The sequence below is a fragment of the Seriola lalandi genome, unplaced genomic scaffold (genome assembly GCF_002814215.2).
Source record: "Seriola lalandi dorsalis isolate HSWRI2012SDOR001 ecotype SW California unplaced genomic scaffold, Sedor1 jcf7180002054297, whole genome shotgun sequence".
In the NCBI taxonomy this organism is placed as follows: domain Eukaryota; kingdom Metazoa; phylum Chordata; class Actinopteri; order Carangiformes; family Carangidae; genus Seriola; species Seriola lalandi.
Window position 1 is genome coordinate 1,031,127 of NW_019524850.1, and position 21,091 is coordinate 1,052,217.

General features: G+C 40.0%; 2 protein-coding genes across 2 annotated transcripts; one reads left to right on the forward strand and one right to left on the reverse strand.

The window, feature by feature from the left end:
- Window positions 1-1,970: 1,970 nt before the first annotated feature.
- On the forward strand, window positions 1,971-17,161 carry LOC111655005 (glutaminase kidney isoform, mitochondrial-like). The gene is made up of 18 exons (XM_023406228.2): window positions 1,971-2,304; window positions 4,502-4,592; window positions 6,231-6,352; window positions 8,825-8,954; window positions 9,036-9,115; window positions 9,266-9,429; window positions 9,861-9,919; window positions 11,720-11,752; window positions 11,844-11,902; window positions 11,982-12,048; window positions 12,184-12,234; window positions 13,978-14,154; window positions 14,288-14,419; window positions 14,521-14,613; window positions 14,780-14,841; window positions 15,559-15,635; window positions 15,778-15,841; window positions 15,971-17,161. Exons 1-18 carry the CDS (start codon window positions 2,093-2,095, stop codon window positions 16,125-16,127), a joined length of 1,830 nt encoding a protein of 609 aa, XP_023261996.1. The 5' UTR covers window positions 1,971-2,092; the 3' UTR covers window positions 16,128-17,161.
- Window positions 17,122-19,412, reverse strand: LOC111655006 (SPRY domain-containing protein 4-like). The gene is made up of 2 exons (XM_023406229.2): window positions 19,270-19,412; window positions 17,122-18,103 (listed from the first exon to the last, which is right to left on the reverse strand). Exons 1-2 carry the CDS (start codon window positions 19,400-19,402, stop codon window positions 17,562-17,564), a joined length of 675 nt encoding a protein of 224 aa, XP_023261997.2. The 5' UTR covers window positions 19,403-19,412; the 3' UTR covers window positions 17,122-17,561.
- Window positions 19,413-21,091: the final 1,679 nt, after the last annotated feature.

Here is a 21,091-nt window from a genome sequence, read left to right on the forward strand (position 1 = left end):
TTAACTTGAAATGGGTTAAATTAAAGTGTTTTAGGCAATTCAGTCCAACATGAGTGGTCAGTGGTAGCCTGAGTAGAGTATGTTCAAGGCCCAGAGGGGCTTTGTGTGATTTATAAAAATAAGCACGCTCCAACCTTATGAAAATGGTAGTGTAATTGGTGTAATGTGGCCAGGACAGGGGGATAATGATAATATAAGTATTGTGTTCAGGTGCTTTAAATTCCTTTAGAACTAATAAATATATCTATATTACCATGTTCATTACAACAAAATTTCAAATATAAATCAGCTTATCTTACACTTGTTTTATGATCCCAGAGTATAATATTTTATCTGATTAACACACTGTCCCAATCATATTTCAGCAGGTACTACCCACTGAGTACCTAAAACTGGCTGTCCAAAGTGGCCTCTAAGCCAGGGCTTTATCCAGACCTCCAGATTACTGAGCCTGAATCAAAGCACCAGACCCGGTATGTTTCTTTTCCTGTGTGAGGTGGAGGGGGGAAGAGGTTAAGTTTGTGCAGGCTTGGTGAGTGCAGTGAGGGGGGCTTTCTCACACAAGATGGAGGATGAAGGGACAAAGGTGGCATTCATTGGCCCAGGAATGGAAAACATTTTCTCCTGAAAACAGAGAAGCTATAACCGGTAGAGGTAGAGCAGAGAGGCCATGGGTTAGCATGCACCCCTTTGGAGAAATCACATGCCTAGAAATGCAGAGGAGACCACCAGAACCTTGGGAGGCCTTGTTTATTTGGTAATGTCGATAATATCATGTCACTATGTAGAGTCTGCTTAGAAAGTGACACGACACAGTCTGAAAGTGTGAGAAAGGTAGAATGTGAATGTTTAGGATGTGTGCTGTGAAACTAAACATGGGTGTGGTGGGTTATCATCAGGATCTGTGACCATGTCCTGAACCGTTTAAATTGCCATCATAAGAACTGCCTTGAAAAGAAGAGGGAAATGAAAAACAGCTCATAAAGTAGATAAATAGCAAAAGATTTAATTCCGCCTCATTTCCTCGTATATTCTAAAATGCTCCATCACAGTCAGCCATTGTCTTACTGAGGATTAAAAGGTGTGGTGGTCAACATGCAGCATCTCACACAACATCAAAGACCGGAAGCCGGGCATCAAATTCAGAAAAATCACAAATTACACAATAAAGTGCGTTTGAAGCACCAGGAAACCTGCCTCAAAAAAAACCTCTGGAGAGGCAGAATCTCAGACACATGACTGCAATGTGTCCTCTCAACAAAACAGCAAGAGCCAGGGAGCAGAGACTGGTCTGAGTGGAGGGTCCTGGAGTGAGTATGCCACCTAGAGGACAAGACAGTAAGGTTTCAGTGCGTCAGTGTGGGAAACTCACCATAGGGTGTCGCCGTCCCACAACAGCACAGAAATGATTCTCTAGAGGCACAAACTGCTCACCTATTTATACTATTTACCAGACAAGACATCAACAAATACCCTGACTTGATCATGCATACCAGTCCATGTTTAGATTAAATTACTAACAGATTAAATCTAACAAATGACAGATAAAGATGACACACTTCATCACAGAGGATTTAATAATGATTCCTGTTGTGATACCAACAACTAGTATTCTTATTATTGCCACACTCATCATTATTAACAGTAATAATAAACGCAGCATGGTGATAATAATATTGTTTTTGTTGCTGTTGGTGGTAGTATCAAAAGCTTTGTAAAGTAGCATACATAATTAACAGCATACAAAGCTGCAGAAAACAGAAATATACTTAATAAATGTAATATAAGGAAGAGATATGAACTCCCCCCAAACCTCTGTTAATCAGCAGCTGCAGTAGAAAGTTATACCTGGTTGGCTGAAACAGTTGGTTTCAGTAGCTGGTGGTTGTTGACCCCACAGTCTGAGCCAACGTGCTGCCCTGTCAAAGCCCCGCCCCCAAGCAACAGTCTGTACTTGCTTCAGTCTTTATGACAGCAGCAGCTATTAAAACCCTGAGGACCAAGGGGCACTGGTCACAAAAATCTCTCTAAATCAACTGCTGGGGAAAAAAAGCTCTTTTGAATTATTAAAAATTAAGTCCTACTTATCACAATGCATTGCCTGAAAAGTCTGAGGACAGCTAACCCGGGAATCTTGCAGCTGTTTAAAAATGCAGGGATCTCTGCCAGAGTTGGAGCTGACAGCATTGTCTTGTCCAGGACACAACAACCTGTTCCTCTCCCCTGCTGGGTCGTAGCATCACCCCACAACCACAGAGCCTTTCATCACCAGAAGGGGCCTGATGTGGACCAAGGACACTCCAAGTAGGTCACAGTAGGCTGTAAATGAATAAATCAACATTAATTAGCCAAATTCTTATTCATCTCTGTTCTTCATAATTTCTTAACAATATTCCATTGTTAAAACCATTAGCATATCCCTACAATATTCCTATAGGGGGTTTATTCTACTTGTTGTGCCGTAAAATATCTGTTTTAGCCTATAGCATCTCTGTGGATCAGCACTAATTATTTCTTAAGCTTTAAAGAAAAGTTTGACATAAACTACCTTTAATTACAATTTTGCTTGAAATTAGATGATAATAGCGAAACTACAGCCAGAAGAGCCTTAGCTTAGTTAAGTTAGCACAACGACTAGAAACACTGGGAAACAGCTAGCCTGGTTCCATTATGGTTATAAAAATTTATGCAAGCGCCCACGGCTCACTAATTAACACGTTATATCTCGTTAGTTTATCCCATACACAAACTAAAGTATAAAAATAAATTGCGGTTTCAAGGGATTACATCAGAGATGTTAAAAAGACTGTTTCTTCGCTGGCACAGCCACTTCCAGGAATTTTTGCGGGTTGCTTTGCAACCAGTGTTGTTCAAAGGATGTGTAAAGTGTAAAGTAGCCTGTATTTTGGTTTTCATTTAGATGAGTTAAAAAAAAAAAATCTTATATATAGAGAATATGATCTTAAATATCTGTAAATGAAATTATTCTATACAAACTCTTTTGGATAAGGCTACATTTAAGTTAAAAGTCTCCACTTTATGAACAGATGAACAGCAGCTTGACACCATGTTTTGTTTAGCCTACATTTTGGAAATGAGGCAGGCTAGGCCTAATTTGCAGATAGCAGATCCTGTTTGATGTACTGTATATTATTGGATAAGGCTGAAGAAAACTTTCTCATTCTCAGACAAGTGGAGCTATAAGGAGCAACTTTAAAAACATTTTAAAAGGGGTTTTTGGGCCTTTATTTGTGATGGACATTGCAGATAATGATATATTTGGAAAGACTGAATTATTAGTCCAATTTTGACATAAATTAAGGCTCAGGGGTTTAAACTAGCTGTCTGTGCATCACTGCTGATGATGTACTACTGATGATCGCTGTTGATGATATTGATGAGCATCAAACTGCCACTGAACTGCCTTGCAGTTAATGTAGTGAAAAAAACACCAACTGGGACATCAAGACCTGTGGTCAAGACTGTATGAAGTTATTATGCCGGCCAAAAAATAGTCCTGGAGCTCCATCACACTGCAGTTGAAAATGTTAAACAAACAAGGTATTATGTGCTAATTAGTAAACTAAAGAGGGGATGGTAGGTGGATTTTTTCAACTTAGGGCAAAGGGAAGGCTAACTGTTTCCCTTTACTGCCAGTCTTTATGCTAAGCTAACTGTCGCCTGTATATCTAGTAGGAGTGGGCTATGCCACAAAATTTGGTTTCAGTGGGAAACCAAGTTATACCATGGCAAAGATCCTTATTAATACAAACATCAATATTTGGTACCACTTTCTGATAGGGCACCATTCATAAAGGTTTAAAATGTGTAGTCAAAGGCTTTATTAATGGTTCATACATTGCATACTAATGCTTTAGAGATCAGTTGTAAGCCATAAATAAATAACTTTTGGGTTGCCAGGTAAAGAAAAATCCTCCCCAGCATGGCACTTTGCTATCTCTTGAATTCATTAGGGAGACTTATCCAAGCCATCAAATCTGCCATTATAAACATTAGTAAGTCATTACCAAAGGGTTTCATGTTTCACACTTTTTAATAAGTCATGTCTAATAATGTCCTGCAGCCCCTTTTCAGAAGGTAAATAGTCCATCTCCCTAATAAATTTATGCTTATACTTTACTATACTTTACACACAAAAAAAATGTACCTGTAGTTGGCACTTTGTATTTATAACTTTTTTCATCTCCTGTTTAAAAAAAAGAAATATGTTTTGTTAACATAAAACTCAAAAAGGTAAGTAATTAAACATTCAGAATACTGGTTTATACATTTAAAGTAATCAGTCATGGAGCAGAGATCATTGCTTCCCTCACACACACATTTCATGTAAAGAACTAGGTCAGTACCTGGACGTTTGCCAGAATTTTCCTTACTGGTCATGGTGTTGGCTTATAAACACTGACACACTGCTCAGGCTTGTAACTGGATTGGAGTGAGTCCAAATCTAAAGATGTATGTTGTTGTTGTTGTTTTTTTTTAGCACAAGTAGGTTAATGTCCAGTATGGAGGACCTACTTTTCTACACCATCACTGAAGGCAAAGAGATGATCCCCCTCTCCCAGTTCATCTCTGTGAGTCAACAGCATCGTCACACTTCCTCTGTCATATGGCTGTCTTGACTGTGGCGTATGTGGATTTACAACACAAACACACTGTCTCCTGCTGCTGTGTTATCTTTCGAAAAGCCCCTTTGACTTTGGTTAAATCAACCTTGGGGATTGAAATAGGAGCCCACAACAGGAAGAATGTCTCCAGCTGGATGTAGGGTCAAGTTTAAAAGGTGTTTAGAAACCTTATGTCATAATATGGTGGGTGTGACACTTAGGCGTGAGGAAATCACCATCAACAACAACATGCATACATACACACACACACACACACACACACACACATTACTGAAGAAATGTCAAGCTTTTGTGAACCTGTGCCACAGTTATTTATATTTTCATAGTCTTGCAAGGGGGCCATTCCTACGTTATACATATTTCAGGAGATGAGCAGGACACAGACTGTGTGGTGTTTTTGTGCTCTCTGATAACTGACAAGCTATTGCAAACCACTGCACCCTCTTTTAGCTTCTGTGGTGCAACCTTTTAGATAGTGTCATAAAAAAAAGGCAAACATGAACATCTGGTGACCTCGGTGTCTATGGCAACTCTGATTTTCAAAAGGAGCATGCATTTAGGAGAAGAGACATGTGTCAACACAGGTGGCTTGTTGTTAGGCCACGCATGATGTGTTTGTAGAGGTGACTGGGGCAGGACATACATGGTGAAAGTGTTATTCAGTGTCTCTGCATGTCAATAACATCAATAATTGCTGTCACTTAGACTTAAAATCAGCCTACATGAATATTTCTTGGTAAAAAAAAAAGTAAAAATTATGGTTTCAGAAGTCAGAGTTAGGGTTAGTTTATTCCAGTGTATCTTGTAGAGAAGGCAACATAGAATGAGAAATCACTGTGCTAATATCACAAAAATTACATTTAATTTTAGAAAGTTGAGGAAACAAGCTGATTTGTATTGGAAATAATTGTAAAAGCTTTCACTCCATTAACACATTTTCATTTCTCATTCACTCAGTTTTTCATTTAGGAAAATATCTTTTATTCCCCAATCATAAACTAATGCCTAGTTAAGATGGAGAGAACCAGTGAATTTTTGTCATGTTACTTTATAACATGACTAACAATTAATGGATTATCAAAACTGATTTCAGCATTCAGCAACTTCAGCATTTCCTGGCCCGAAGCTATAAGAATCACTCACAGACATGCAGTAACAGCAACATCAAGCTTGCAGCCGTGTACTTCGCTCAGTGAATCAGTTATTAGAGGAGATGACTCAAAAAAACATTGGAGCCTCTCTGGTCAGGAGGGTCGTGCACATGGTGTCCCCAAAATAGATGCACGTGGTTCATACAGGGACTTTCAGCCAGTCATGTGACTTGTGAGAGGGTTTCCAGTGATCCGGTCTACACCTGTATTTCTTCCTCAGAGGCATGTGGGCACCCCTGAGCCTTTGAAGTCCCCTAACTATATATTCCATCCACACACATTTGATATCCTGCTAATTGGCATCGCATAAACACTGCTGTGCATGACTCAAAGTCTTTGATAAAGTCTTATTTATGTCATTTATGACTTCCTACTTTCCTCCCACGTGTGTTCATTTGATGAAACCTATATACCAACTTTCCTTCTTCTGCAGGCTTTGAGAAAAACAGGTTTGTTGACGTCTGACCCTCGGCTGCGTGACTGTGTCCATCAGATGCGACAATCCACACGAGACTCTGTCGGGCCTGTCATGATGGACAAGAAGCTCTTCAGAAGGTGAGAAAAGATTTGTGTATTTACAGCTTCAACTTTTACATGCATGTACTTTTCTTATATACTGGGTTTGTATCGCTGCTGCAGTGTTACCCAGTGTTCATTTTATTTCTCAATCAGATTTCTTCTTACTTACTATTAGTTTGTAAAAACTGCAATGTTCTCAAATATTGGAGAAAAGGATGGGTACAAGGTGCAAGGTTAGGTTGAGGGTCTTTCTTACTTTTCTGTGCTTATGTAAAGGAGATTATTTGTGGTCAGCGCTATTTGAGTCCAAGAGACTGACAGATGCAGGCGTTTTATGGCTGACAGCTGCTACTAACCAAATTCACATGCGCACATGCCAGCCAAAGCAGTAGAGTGCACGGGATAGAGGGGTCTCAGGGGCAGTTAATGAAAGGGCATCATTCTGGTTTAGCTCCAGACTGTGGCAATTACATTAGTAGACTCAACAGATCTGTGAGCTTCATGCAGACTGCTGTCCAAACAGTATAGTTTCCTAACCGCCAAGTGTAATTCACTCAGACTCATCTTTTGGCCTGGAACAGCAGAGCATTACACAGTCTGGTCATCTTCATCAAACTTAATTGGCCCTATCCGACTTGTCTGTGCTTGTTTTCTGACATTTGTGATGTTATCCATTCCTGAAGAACACTCGAGAGCTCACTATAAATATACTACTAGAAATAGAGAGAGCTATCTTCAATTTTTTTTTTGGAAATGACCCATATGAATAATGCAAGCTCTCTCCACTCTCTTCTTCTGGTGTCCCAAAGCCTCACGCTAGCATCGCCTTGGATCAGTGAGGGCTAAAGGACAGATATTTTAGTTCAGACAAGCTGTGACAGAATGTGCACATCTTTCCTTCCAAGCATTCAGCACTGCTGATCAATTACTGCAACGGAAATCTGTTATAAGTATTTTAACTGGGTGTTTATTACCTGACACTGGTCACTTTAAATCCAATGTGATGAAAATAATGATGAAAGCCCATTAACACAATAAAAAAAAACCCATTTTAATTAAATAGAAATGCAATGTGTAATGCAAATTTTTGGGCATCCATGGGCAAACTAAATATTTTGTTGATTTTGTAGTCACTTGAAAATTTGAAAGAAGTGAATTCACCCCCTGCAGCAAACAGACATTAAAAAGCGAGCCTTTCTCTAAATGTTAATTCACTGTCACTTTTTATGTCACAAACTTAAAGTATTGAAAAAACTAAAGTGTAACCGTGGTGTGGACAAAAGTTTGGGCACCCCGCTACGTCAGTACTTAGTGAACCTTGCCTTGGCAGATATCACAGCTTGAAAACATGCTTTGTTGTAGCAGCTTAGAGTCTGTCTATTCTTGATTTAGAACGCTCACCCACTCTGCACTTCACTCGAAGCTCTGAGATATTTTTAGGAAGTCTCGCACACACAGCATGTTTAAGATCTACCCACAGATTCAATGATGAAGTCAGGGGACTGTGGGGGCTGTTCCTAAAAGCTCCAGCTTGTGTTTCTTGAAGTAGTTAATGATAGATTTTGAGGTCTGATTTAGCTTCATTATCCTGCAATCAGCTTCTTTTCACTTTGAATTTCTTGACTGACTGCCGGACCTTTTATATCCTGAATTTGCTGATATTTAGTGGAATCCATTCTTCCTCTGATCTGTGCAGTTTTTCCTGTGCCACTGCCTGCCACACAACCCTAAAGCAGAATAGTGTAACCCCCACGCTTAACAGATAATTAGCTAATTAAATAAATGGTAAGAGTGCATTAACATTTGAAAAAATGCCCATTTTCAATGTGTTTGTTGCAGAGGTTGTATTTACATCTTTTCAATTCAAAAAATCACCAAAATATGGAATTTGTCTGAACTTTTGATTACAACTGTAACTCCATGTTAGCTAGTTAGCTTATTTAGTGAGGTCAGATTAGCCATAGTAGCATGTAGCTATCCTGTTAACAATCCTGCTAACTGTACCACTGCCTGAAGCTATGAAATTTAATTTCAGTTCCTGTTACTCTGATCAATAGTTGTCTTTTTTCACAGCAGACATTTTGACATGTCACAGTAGCAAAACAACAGGTGTAAATGATCAAATTAATTTTGGCTGAGCTCCATTTAGCTGCTGCAGTTTCAAGCTCCTGGTGTTGTGCCTGCTGGCTTACTGACAATTGAATACAACAGAGCCATCGTTAATGTTATTAGTAACACCTGTGCTTTGCTTACTATGAGACCCCTACAACACAATGGAGGTGTATGGAATTTTGTTTGAAATTCTCATGTTGCTATTACATTTTGCATGCTATGTAAATGTTCAATGCAATGAGCATCGAAAATGAAATTTAATACAATCTGTGAGCTCTTACAAAAATCATTGTTTATTATTTGAATTATGAATCCAACAGTAATTGCAGAATCGGTCTTTGAAGTGTTTGATACCTAACCCTGTGACGATCGGTTCAATTGTGTGTCCTTTTGTAGGTGTGTGGGCAACAACATCATGCTGCTCACTAAAGCTTTCAGAAAAAAGTTTATCATCCCCAACTTTGCAGAGTTTACCCAGCAGTTAAATAAGATGTATGACCATGCACAACAGCAGGAGGCAGGACAGGTAAGTAAACACACATACTGGCTCAGTGTTTTCTTATTCATTGTACTACACTGTCACTCACATCTCCATTTCTTTTTGCAGGTAGCTAATTACATTCCTCAGCTGGCTAAGTTCAGCTGTGATCTCTGGGGTGTATCTCTGTGCACAATTGACGGACAGAGGTGAGGTAACATCTTCACGTTAACTTATGTTTCCATTCTGAAACCCTCCATCGTGTGCACCGCATCACTAACAAACCTCCATTTTTGTTTTGATTTGTTTTGTTTTTATTTTTTTTCCATGCTCCTCCATTACATCCTCATGTGATGCAGATACTCTGTGGGTGACACCAAGGTTCCCTTCTGTCTGCAGTCGTGTGTGAAGCCTCTGGAGTACGCCATTGCCGTGCACGAGCTTGGCAGCGAGCGTGTTCACAACTTTGTGGGCAAAGAGCCCAGTGGATTCAAGTTCAACAAACTGTCACTAAATGAAGAAGGTAAGTTGTTAGTTGTCTCCAGCTGTCCTCTATAGACAATAACAAGCAATAACAATACTGCTGTGTACACCTTCTCCTCTAATATGTTATTGAGAAATCTTGGAAACTCTGGTTGTTGACCTGTAATTTCAACTGATTCTGATTGTTGACAACAGACCAAATGTAGTGCAAGAACAAGCCACAGTTTCAAAAGAAAAAAAAAAGTTGCCCTGATGGACTTCTAGCCAGACTGTGTACCATTTTATCACCTCACCTTTGTAGCTATTTGCTATTACATACTCGCCTCCAAAGCAAACAGAAGTGTATCTGTTCAGTTTGTTAGCTGATGTTACTCTAAGACCCCCTCAGGAAATATACTCTCTAATCTCACAGTTTATTGCTCTTGTGTTTAGGGACAAATCAGTGATAACATGCTCTCATTTCTTGTGCAGATAAACCACACAACCCGATGGTGAATGCTGGCGCTATCGTCATCAGTTCTTTAATTAAGGTAAAATCTAAAGGCTTGTCAGCACTGACTAAACACAGAGGTTTCTTTTTTAGAATATGCACACAAAACATATTACATAGTTGATTGTCATTAATCAGCGTATCAGGGCAAAAACAGTCTACATCTCAGGAGGTACCTTGTCGTGGCCAAAAATAGACTCTGTTTTTAAACCCCGACCTTATTAAATGTTTTCCCCCGTCAATTATAACTCTTACGCTGCAGAGTCTCACCAGACTTAATTACAGTTCAAAAGGTTAATCAGTTAGGGCTTCAAAAGTAATGATGAAAAACAAGAAACTAAAGAGCACAGTCAGACTTACGTACTACCATTAAAAGACATCCACAAATTATGCTTTCAATTTCTTTTTGCTATTGGCTGAATCCTCAGCAGAAGCAGGAAGCTGTGCAAAAAATATACATAGGCCCAATGCACCAAATTTTGCAACATGAGATGAAATTTTTCAACAAAAGTCAATGTGAAACGTGACAATGCCTCTATTTTCAGTCTGTGTGTAAACAGTACCAGCAATTTACTTTTGTGGAACAGGCCCTGTCTAAAATAAACAGTTTTGGTAGTATTAAAACAAAACGAGATAGCTGTAAGCTTTCAAGTTTTGAAAATAATTATGACTATGGTTATGAAGGCCTCAGCCACTGCAGCACTAAACGGGGTTCATGCCCAGTGAGAAGCCACAGAGTGTTATTTGTCTTAAAACTGAATCTGTTGGTGATGTTGTAATATTCACAATCAAAAATGATAGAAAACAACATTTTTGCACAACCTGGTGTGAGAATCAGTGAGTAAACACACTCCTGAAGTTTGAACTCAGCAACAGCTATGGCATATCTAGTCGCTCATCTATTGGCTGGTTACTTGTTGCCCACAGCAGTTGGACTATGGTCATCATCGTCCGACTGACCAGCCGTCAAACTCATCTGTGAGCTTTGGCCTTATTGTAAGACATTGGGGGTGGGTTTTAGTCAAATATGGCTATGTGTGTGTTTCCTCTGTGGAGTTTTCCTGAAGTTTCACAGCTGACTGAAGAGATGCTCTGGGTCTCTTATGATATGTAGGTCAGGTCCAGCAGTGAGGGAGGGCACTGAATTTTGGCCTGACAGCAGGGGTGTGTGTGCACTTCTGGCCAATTACAGCCCTGAGAATAGAAGGTGTGTTGGATACCCCCCCCCCCCCCCCCCCCCCCCCCCCATGTGCATAACTGTACAGGGGGGCTATATTGTGCAAATACAGTTTGTGTTGTCTATTTGCATCATACTGAGGAGGTTATGTACCTAAAAGATTGATATTTTGTGCAAAGAAAAGGAAAAATAAAGTACAAAGTTGATAAAAGCTGTTTTTGACTTTCTGCGAGAACAGCTGTACCACTAAATGTTTAAATGTCACAAATGTATAGGTTTTCTTCAAAAACTGCTCCAGAGAGGAACTACTACCAGTAATATTTGATATCATCTTTACCCTTTATAGGTTATAAGTCATTAAATATGAATGGAACTACCGTCTCTGTTGGGTAACTTTATAGCTTGGTAATGATCCCTTACCGGTCTGTGAAATTCAAGCACAGCCATAAACAGCCCCCAGGACACAGTGAGCACATTGCCACATGGACAGACAGGCATGAAGGCATCATGTACACGTCATATCTTAACGTCCACCCAAGATTAGACTCAAAGCTATGCTTTACTGTCAAAGTACTCAAACACTGCCATCTGTAGGGACTCACAGTCTCTTTGTATACTTTAAACTGGCATCAGAGAATTATTTTTTTCCCCCTCTGTTGACAGCCTCATTCAAATAAAGCCGAGAGGTTCGACTATGTAAGTAAATACTTTTCATTTTCACTATTTTTTTGATGCCACTTATTGGTTCGTGTCCTTACTGAACCATCTGTATGTGATTTTATTGTAGGTGATGGAGTTCTTGAAAAGCATGGCTGGTACAGAGTTTGTGGGCTTCAGCAATGCAACGTGAGTACCGTGCTTCAGGAAATACAACCACAACTGTCCTCTGAAATGCAGCTTTCTCATTCCTGTTATGTTCTTGCAGTTTTCAGTCAGAGAGGGAGACCGGTGATCGGAATTATGCAATTGGTTATTACCTGAAAGAGAAAAGGGTGAGGGTTTTTTGGTGGTTTGTATTTACAGTAATCACAATCACTTTAAGTGCTCGCTCAGTGCTCATGTTTTCAGAAAAACTGAGTGCACGCTCAATATACTCTGACTCTGATTGTAAGCTGTTGTCCTTGCAGTGCTTTCCTGACAATGCAGATATGATTGCGGCCCTTGACTTCTACTTTCAGGTGAGACAGTTTGCTGTTAACAGTGTGGTATTCTCTGGATGCAACTTTCAAGGAATAGTTTGACATTTTACTTTCTTGCCAAGAGTTAGTAGAGAAAATAGATAATACTGTCATGCTTGTGGAATACAAATGAAATCACAGCCAGCAGCAAGTTAATTTAGCTTAGCCTGCTCTGGTTGCCTGGCAATCTCATGATGACAACACGACTCCAAGAAGTCATTACACCCAGCCAAGAATCATATCTGCCCTGTAAAACCTACTTGTGTTAACACTTTGGTTTTTGAACAGATGGAACAAACAAGATTTAACATGTTAATTAATGAGCACATTTTGTAAGTGCCTTGAGTCCATTCCTACTGGTTTTCAGTGATTTCTTTCAAACTTTGGCCAGTATGACCATGACACTGGTATTTCATTCTGTGTGGTACTTGAAATATCTTTCGTCTTAATTTTAACATGACCCTGTATGTAGTTGATCTCACGGCACATTAATCTATATTTTTGTTAATTTTGTTTGACAATGTCGTAATCATGAGATAATGATTTTATCTGTAGCCCAGCAGCTTGGCATGTCTGCTGGTCAACACAGTATGTATGAGCCATAATCAGATTACACGCTTGTTGCACTGTTTGACAACAGTAACAGAAAAATATGTTAATGAGGACATCTACACTCACAGAGCACTTCAGTAGGAACACCATGCTAATACTGCGTAGTTCCTCCCTTTGCTCTCAAAACAGCCTCAGTTCCTCGTGACATGGATTCCTCAAGATGTTAGAAACATTCCCTAGAGATTGTTCTCCATGTTGACATGATTGCATCACATCATTTCTGCAGATTTTTCAGCTGCAAATTCATGCTGAGAATCTCCTGTTCTGTCACATCGGTGTTCTACTCAGATCCAGATCTGGTGACTGAGGAGGCCAGTGACGTTCACTGAATTCATTGTCATGTTCATGAGACCAGTTTGAGACTTTGATTTGTGACATGGGACATTATCATGCTGGAAGTAGCCATTAAAAGATTAGCAGAAATCCAGATTCATCAAACCAGGCTATATTTTTTCCAGTCTTCAACAGTCCAGGACTGTGTCCACTGCAGACTCAGACTTCTGTTTGGCTGACGGGAGTGGAGCCTGACGTGGTCTTCTGCTGTTCTAGCCCATCCACCTCAAGGTTCAATGTGTTGTTCAGCTGAGATGCTTTTCTGGTCACCACACTTGTAAAGAGTGGTTATTGTATCTGAGTTACTGCAGCTTTTCTGTCAGCTCCAACCAGTCTTGCCATTAAAAAATTATTTTCAACTCTCAATAATTAAAGGCATTTATATACATTTACAAGTAAATGTCATGCCTCAGAGATCCATGCTGCATTAAAAATTGACCTGGTGCTTAAAGATAGCAGAGAGAGAAAAGGAGCTGTTGGTCACACACACACGTTGTGATGGTGTCAGAACACGACACAACTGGATGCTGCACCTCTAATATTGGCTGTCAGGCAAATTTTGTTACCCTTAGATACAGCAAGTTAGCAGGTTCCCCTGGTCCCACTGCTAAGCTAAGCTAAGCTAACTATCTGCTGGCTGCAGCTTAATATTTACTGTACCGTATCGACCTTCTCATCTAACTCTCAGCAATAAAGCAAACAAGCACATTTCCTAACATGTCAAACTACTGCTTCAAAACTTTTCTATATGCTTCTTCACTTCAAAAGTTTTTTGTTGTTGTTTTTTTTCTGTTACAGTTGTGTTCCATTGAGGTGACCTGTGAGTCAGGAAGCGTCATGGCTGCCACACTGGCCAATGGCGGTATTTGTCCAATCACGGGCGAGCGTGTGCTGAGCGCTGAAGCAGTTCGTAACACCCTGAGTCTCATGCATTCCTGTGGCATGTACGACTTCTCTGGACAGTTTGCTTTCCATGTGAGTCACAAGGAATTCAGCCATCTGTTCAAAAGCATTGTTGGCCTTATAACTCCAAGTGTTAGCTAGTCATGTGATGTTAAAGCCCTCCTGATTTTTTTAACCAGACATTTGACTTATTCCTCTTGCTCAGGTGGGCTTGCCTGCTAAATCTGGTGTTTCAGGTGCTGTTCTGCTGGTGGTCCCCAACGTCATGGGTATGATGTGTTGGTCCCCACCATTAGATCGGCTTGGAAACAGTGTTCGTGGCATTCACTTCTGTCAGGTATGCAGTCGCCATCACAGGTGTATTAATTTATCTTCATCTAATTTGTCTGTATCTGCATCTTTCAAACATTCCTATCTTATTAAATTTTGATTCACTAGGAGCTGGTGTCATGCTTCAACTTCCACAATTACGACAACCTGAGACACTTCACAAAGAAACATGACCCCAGAAGAAGATCAGATGATGATCCAGTAAGTTAAGTGCCATAAAAGTAGATTCTCAGATTCACGCTAAGGCACATGGCTGCTTCTCTGGGTGAATTAGAAATACTGCAGAAGGATTTTCAGGCAAAAAAAACAAACTTTAATGTAAATCATTCCACTTTCATACTGTAGTGTTTGCCTTTTGATCCTTCAGAACAAGTCAGTGGTGAACCTAATGTTTGCAGCATACAGTGGTGACGTCTCTGCTCTGAGGAGGTAAGTAACAAACAGAAACATGGCCTTTCATTCTTCATCACCGAGTAGTGGACAATAATTGGGTGATGCAGTCTTGAAGGAATAGTTTGCCATTTATCCTGCAAAAAAGTTGTATAGAAAGGTTGATACTACTCTCATTTCTGAACACTAAAAATATGACTACAGCCAGCAACCAGTTAGCTTAGCTTAGCATAAGGATTGGAAACGGGGAAACATCAGTTGAAAAGAAAACATCTGCCTGTCAGCACCTTTAAAGCACACTAATTACCACATTGTATTTTGTCTGTTTAATTACAACTGAAGTTTAAGAAGTTGAGAAGAATGAGAAGTTGTGGTTTTATGGGGGTTTGGTGTGCCTGGTAAACTTTTTGGTTTTGCACTTTATTAAACAAGCGAGATATATCATATTAATTACTGCGCTTCACAGGTGCTGGTGGGCAGATTCTTTTTTAACCTTTGGGCAGAACCAGGCTACCTGTTTCCGCCTGTTTCCAGTCTTTATGCTAAGCTAAGCTAACCATCTCCTGGCTTTAGCTTCACACTTTACATAAAGTGGTATCGATCCAAAGTCTGCTTTTCAAAGCATGTTCTTCCCTCATTTAATTAGAGGGATACTCGGCTCTTCTCAGCACAGTTTCTAACAGTTTGCCATCACTGGAGTTAACCTTTCCATGCATGTTCTCTCTGCTCTCCTCTGCTCCTTTATTATCCCTCCAGGTTTGCCCTTTCAGCTGTCAACATGGAGCAGAGAGACTACGACTCACGCACAGCGCTCCACATCGCTGCAGCCGAAGGTGACACTTCATTATTAGTTCATTCATTCTTCAATAATCTTGGCTTTGATATTCAAACGACAAATTAAATATGGCATTTACATTACGTTTTAGTCTGGTTTGGAAGTATGATCACAATTGATGAGAATTGTTTTTCTTTCAGGTCATGTGGAAGCTGTAATCTTCCTGACTGAAATATGCAAAGTGAATCCCCACATGAAAGACAGGTAAGAGTTTTTTAAATACAAACTCATTCATCTGATGTTAGATTAAAAATGGTAGAAAAATATATCCATCTCCATATTACTAACTATAACAATCCATCCATCTCCATATTACATTGTGTCATCTATCAGATGGGGGAACACACCCCTAGATGATGCCATGCAGTTTGGCCATGATGTTGTTATTTCAGTCCTGCAAGATTACCAGCGTGCAACCACTGAGGGCGACTCACCCGGCGACCCGGAGGAACAGAAGGCCACGCTGGATACGCTGAAGAGCATTGTTTAAACCACAAAGGATCATGAGGGTTTGTAATGGAAATCAATTTATCCTATTATGCACCTGAGAGGACTGAAAGGACACAGGGTGACTGAGAGATGTGATGAGTGAGTGACTTCATCTTTTTTGGACTGTTGAAAAGCTGCAAAATGCAGGATTCATTTCCTTTTTAGTGCATTTTCTCTGACCAGAGGTTTGGTCAGTATAATGTATCAACACAGGCAATATGCTGCTTGTATGGGGAAAAAAAATTATATTAATTTATACCATGATTTGGCTTTCGTGACAGTTTTTGTGCTTAGCTTCTGACAAAAAAATGGAGATGTACATATCAAATATATTTTGCCTATTTATTTTTAAAATATTTTAATATATTTTGCTTCATCATTATTTTATTTAATCAAGGTTTGATACCCCCTGTGTAATAAGTGTATAAATATTCCTAAAGGTGCTTGTTGATTATTCTACCTCAGTGGGAGGTGATTTATTTGCATTTGTGCCTTAACACTGGAAGGACTGTTTCATTGTAGTTGATGTGAGCTCACTGAGGTCTATAAGCCAGTTTATTTACTGCTGATACACCGCAGTGGTCGTGCTGGTAATTTTTTTTCTTTTGGGAGGAATTACTGGTTTCATTCACATGAGCTCTTTTTATTTGTTACTTGTGCGTCACAGAAACATGTGCATGTCTCAGGCGCTTGGAACAATGTGCATTTTGGTAGTTCTAGCACAAAATATATCATTAAAATTACAATTTGTGCAAATGAGTGTCGCAAACTAGACACAGTCATGTCTGAAGTGATACTTTCTGACATGAGGAAAATGGAAACTTATGCATAACTAAGTCATGTTATAAAAACTTATTATACAGTCGAATCAGCTCAAACGAAAGTCAGTGTTTTATTTCATTTAAACTCTGGCAAAGAAATGATTCCTCAGCATGACTATCTTTAGTCTGTCACTGTAAATATGTATCTTCCTGCTGTAAATAATATGAAAGCAGTTTGAGTGATGTTATTTTATTAAACAATATACAGTATGAACATGAGACTGAAAAAGGTTTTGTGCAGATTTGAGCTTTGTAACTGTTGGTAACACCAGAAGACAAAGTGTAAAAGAAAAACTTGGCAGTTAATGTTTCTCTCAACCACACATCTGAGAGGCAATACACGAGGTACACACAAAACAGCTTCTGTGATATGAATGCCTGAGGTCGATGACATACACAAAGTATGAACTTGCATTGTTAAGAGTCATGATTATGAACCAGCTGGCCCACAGAAAATTAACCATCATCTGAAGTTAAGCTGTACATGATTCCCAAGGAAGATATTGCTTTCTTTCCTGCATTAAAGATAATGTGATAAGTGTTTCCATGGTGCTACGCCCAGCCCACTGCCTGTCAAGACCATTACAATCATAGCCATCACAGTTTATCCTGCTTCACTTCAGGCCTTCAGGCTCCTCCAGACCAGAGTGTGTGAGCAGTTCCCCGTCCCAAAGTCCAAATGCGGGGCAGAGATGTGACTTGAACTGAACCCTGACGCTGTGAATGATCCTGGGCTTCTCAATGTCCACCAGCCCCAGGAGCCCCGCTTCGTAGTCAAGCAGGATGCCTACACGGTCAGGCTTTCCTACTAGCGTCACGGGAACCATCTTATTGCTGGTCATGGCAAACCATTTGCGCTGAGCGTAGCCAAACATCCAGGAGGAGTTGTTGGTGCCCACACACTCGTCTCTGGACATCAACGCCTCAGCCACACCCAGACGAAACTCTTGAGACTTTTTGACAGTCACCTCCCAGTAGTGTCTTCCGCTGCTGATCTTCTCATCACCAAACACGACGGCCCAGTCTCGGAAACGCTCTGGGTTGTTTGGCACATGGCTGGGGTCCAGGCCCAGCATGCGGTAGATTATACCAGTGTCTTTCTTGAATAGGTCTAGGCTACTGTGGGCTGTTCTCTCATCAAGCCTAAACTGCAGATCTACAGAGAATAACAGACAAAAATAAGATGAGATGTGATTAGTTTGATATTTAATGATGAAAGCCTCATTGGAGTCTGCGTTAGTACCCAAATCATGGCTGGCGTGTGCTGTCCTAGTCTAAAATACCTGTAAATGTATCATTTATACTCTGTATTCAAAGCGGATCAGGTCTCTCATAAGATTGCTTAAACAAGTGCTTCCTGATCCGGTCTAAGAAAAGCTGAATAAACCTTTTTCACAGTAGACAGTCTGACTGTCCAACACAGGTGTGACTGATAACACTGATTGCACTGCTGCAGGAGTCATCGTTACTGTCATCACTTCCACCTGTGCTTTTCCTGCTACCAGTCAGAATATCTGCTGTGAATCAAATTCATTTAGAAATTAACAGTACAAATAACAGTACTCTGATAATAACCATAAAGCCATCACAATTAATTAATATTCACGTTGCAACTACAAGATGGACAGGCTTTAGACAGAGAAGGATAGAAACACATCAGTCAAACCCAAGACATAAAGAGGCCTCATCTTCCTCAAGTTCACAGTGAGTATAGCAGGAGGGTCTTATGTCCTTTGTAAAAACTCAGTAATTTTGGGACAAGTTTGACTTAAAACTTTGAATTTGCACAACAAAGCCTAAAGAGGCATACAAGTGAAAAGAGTTTTCCTAATACTGTCAACAGAATTACATTGAATTTTGTGATCTGATTAGGAATTTAATTTATATTGCCACTGCAAATTTTTTCACCGTGGTCATAATTTCATAGCAGTAATTAAATAAAATGTTGATGTTGATGATGACAGGAATTAAAAATATGCAAGACCTACTTCCTACTATAGGTCTCTCTTGCAAAGCCAGCTACAGGGCTGCACAAACGGACTGGGAAACATGGGCAGGACATTTCCTCGACTTCCCCTGGTTTCGCTTGTGTATTTGTTTTTGTCCTGAAGAAACGTGGCCGTTACTTCGATAATATGGCGACAGCAGTAGCAACTTTATTACTGTGGCAGGTAGCCGGATTTTAACGGGAGAAGCCCAGAAAAATACATGACGTTTATCATTTGCTGTCAGGCTCGGCTGCGCCTAATGGGACATTGACCTCTGAGCTGCCGTCTCAAAAGCTAACATCCCTCCTTTCTTTCACATCAAACATTAACTCACTTCTCCCCGTCGAAGCGGATACGTAGCATCTCCTCGCTGGCAGGCTCACAGCCCGCCTGTGTCTGGCGGACAGGGAGGCGACAGTCCGTCCCGCCAGGCGACATACATGAGCTGCACTAAGAGGCGTCGCCATGTTTTCACTGCTGCTGCTCGCGTGTCTCAGTTTCTTCTGCTTATCAACATGTAGCTGCAGCGCGCTCTGCCGCCCCCTGCAGGTCTGGAGAGGAACACTGAGACCTGCCCGACCACCGGGACACATCAGCACCACGGACAGCAGCCAGTCCGTCGCACCTGTCAAGTCCATGGCTGGATTAATCTGTTAAGGAGCCAATGTGCAAACATTTGCTGTGCACCCCTACTTGTCATTTACCTGTCACACTCTGAGTGGGCCCCCCTGTCGCCATCAAGTTCCCATTAACCTCCTGTTTATTGGATTATGAGAATAGTGATCAATATCATATGGCTTCAAGAGATGGAACAAACATTATATAAAAAATAAACAGTATATGCCACTGTGTGGAATAATGTGATAAATAACTTTAAAGGGGGTAAGGGGTTGAATGGATCTGGCGTTTTTTTTGTTTTGTTTTTTCCCAAGCAAAGTCTTCTGGCAATCACTGACTCAGCTAACTAAATCATTGACAAAAATTATTGTATCAGAGCATTCTTTTCCATATAAATAATACCAGGTGATATAGTTCTTTTCAGGAAAAAAAAATTATGAAATTATTAGAAAATTATGAAATAAAGCATTACCCATTCATTTCATGACATACGTCTAAATCCTGTTTCAAAGCTTTCTCCACTGTTACATGCTGGTGAAGAAATATTGAATCCTTCATTTATTTTGCTTTATTTTGCCTAAAAATAGTCAAATTTAAATGTAGAGTCAAAAAATATTGGCATCAGGCTGTAATAGGTTATAAATACTACAACTGCTACTACATCCTGTGCCATGGTAGAGAGGGCATAGTTGTTTGTTATTTTGAGTCTGTGTGTGGTCATTTTGTCTCTTTGTAGTTGTTTTGTGTCACTTATTAATCCATCCATAGCGATATCCACAACACCACACCACCATAACCCTATATACAGATAAGAGAAATATCATTAACAAACTATCACACAGTCACACGTCTGAAACCATACACCTTTGGGAAAAGTTTGCTTAAGCCTTCAAAATTTAATGCATATTTATGCACTAACAATGGTTGTTTATGCTGGATTTGAGAGAAGAGCAGCCTCCGGGCACAGTGGCGAATATACTAGGACTCTTAATGTCACAGATTAGGATTTTTTTCTTCATGCAGATGCATTGAAGGTGGGTAATGCATCTTTTATGACATGTAATAAATATTTTGTCATTTTAACAAAGCTTGATTCAGCCTTGAAGCACAGCCAGATCCATTTTTCACGCCAGTATCCAACTGGGGACTAAATGTCATTGTTTATTCATGGTCCAATCTAAACATGTCAAAGACGGTATCATTAATTTTCTTTTCTACTTTAGTGCCTGGTAATGACTTTGTTTTGGAGTGTTGCAGTTCAGACAGACACCCCCCCACACACACACACACACAAACACACACCCCACCCCCCACCGCTCTCTCCTTGTAGACATGTGTGGTTCATAATTCAAATCTACATAGTGAAGTCCTCACCACCACTCTAAAATTCAAGTTTGAATTTAATCAATTCAGAAGGTAAGAAAAAAGGGGGAAGAAATAGTTTGCACATTAGTCGATTCTCAGCATTTTTTTTTTTAATACTGTTTCTAGCTTCTGAAGAGGTGTGTGTGTGTGTGTGTGTGTGTGTGTGTGTGTGT

Excerpts from the sequence above, each read along its gene's own strand:
- LOC111655005 (XM_023406228.2), top strand. The coding sequence starts at position 2,093 with ATGCATTGCCTGAAAAGTCTGAGGACAGCTAACCCGGGAATCTTGCAG. Across the intron at positions 2,305-4,501 it reads GTGGACCAAGGACACTCCAA|CACAAGTAGGTTAATGTCCA; the intron begins GTAGGTCACAGT and ends GTTTTTTTTTAG. Across the intron at positions 9,920-11,719 it reads TCATCAGTTCTTTAATTAAG|CCTCATTCAAATAAAGCCGA; the intron begins GTAAAATCTAAA and ends CTCTGTTGACAG.
- LOC111655006 (XM_023406229.2), bottom strand. The coding sequence starts at position 19,402 with ATGGCGACGCCTCTTAGTGCAGCTCATGTATGTCGCCTGGCGGGACGG. Across the intron at positions 18,104-19,269 it reads ATCCGCTTCGACGGGGAGAA|ATCTGCAGTTTAGGCTTGAT; the intron begins GTGAGTTAATGT and ends TATTCTCTGTAG.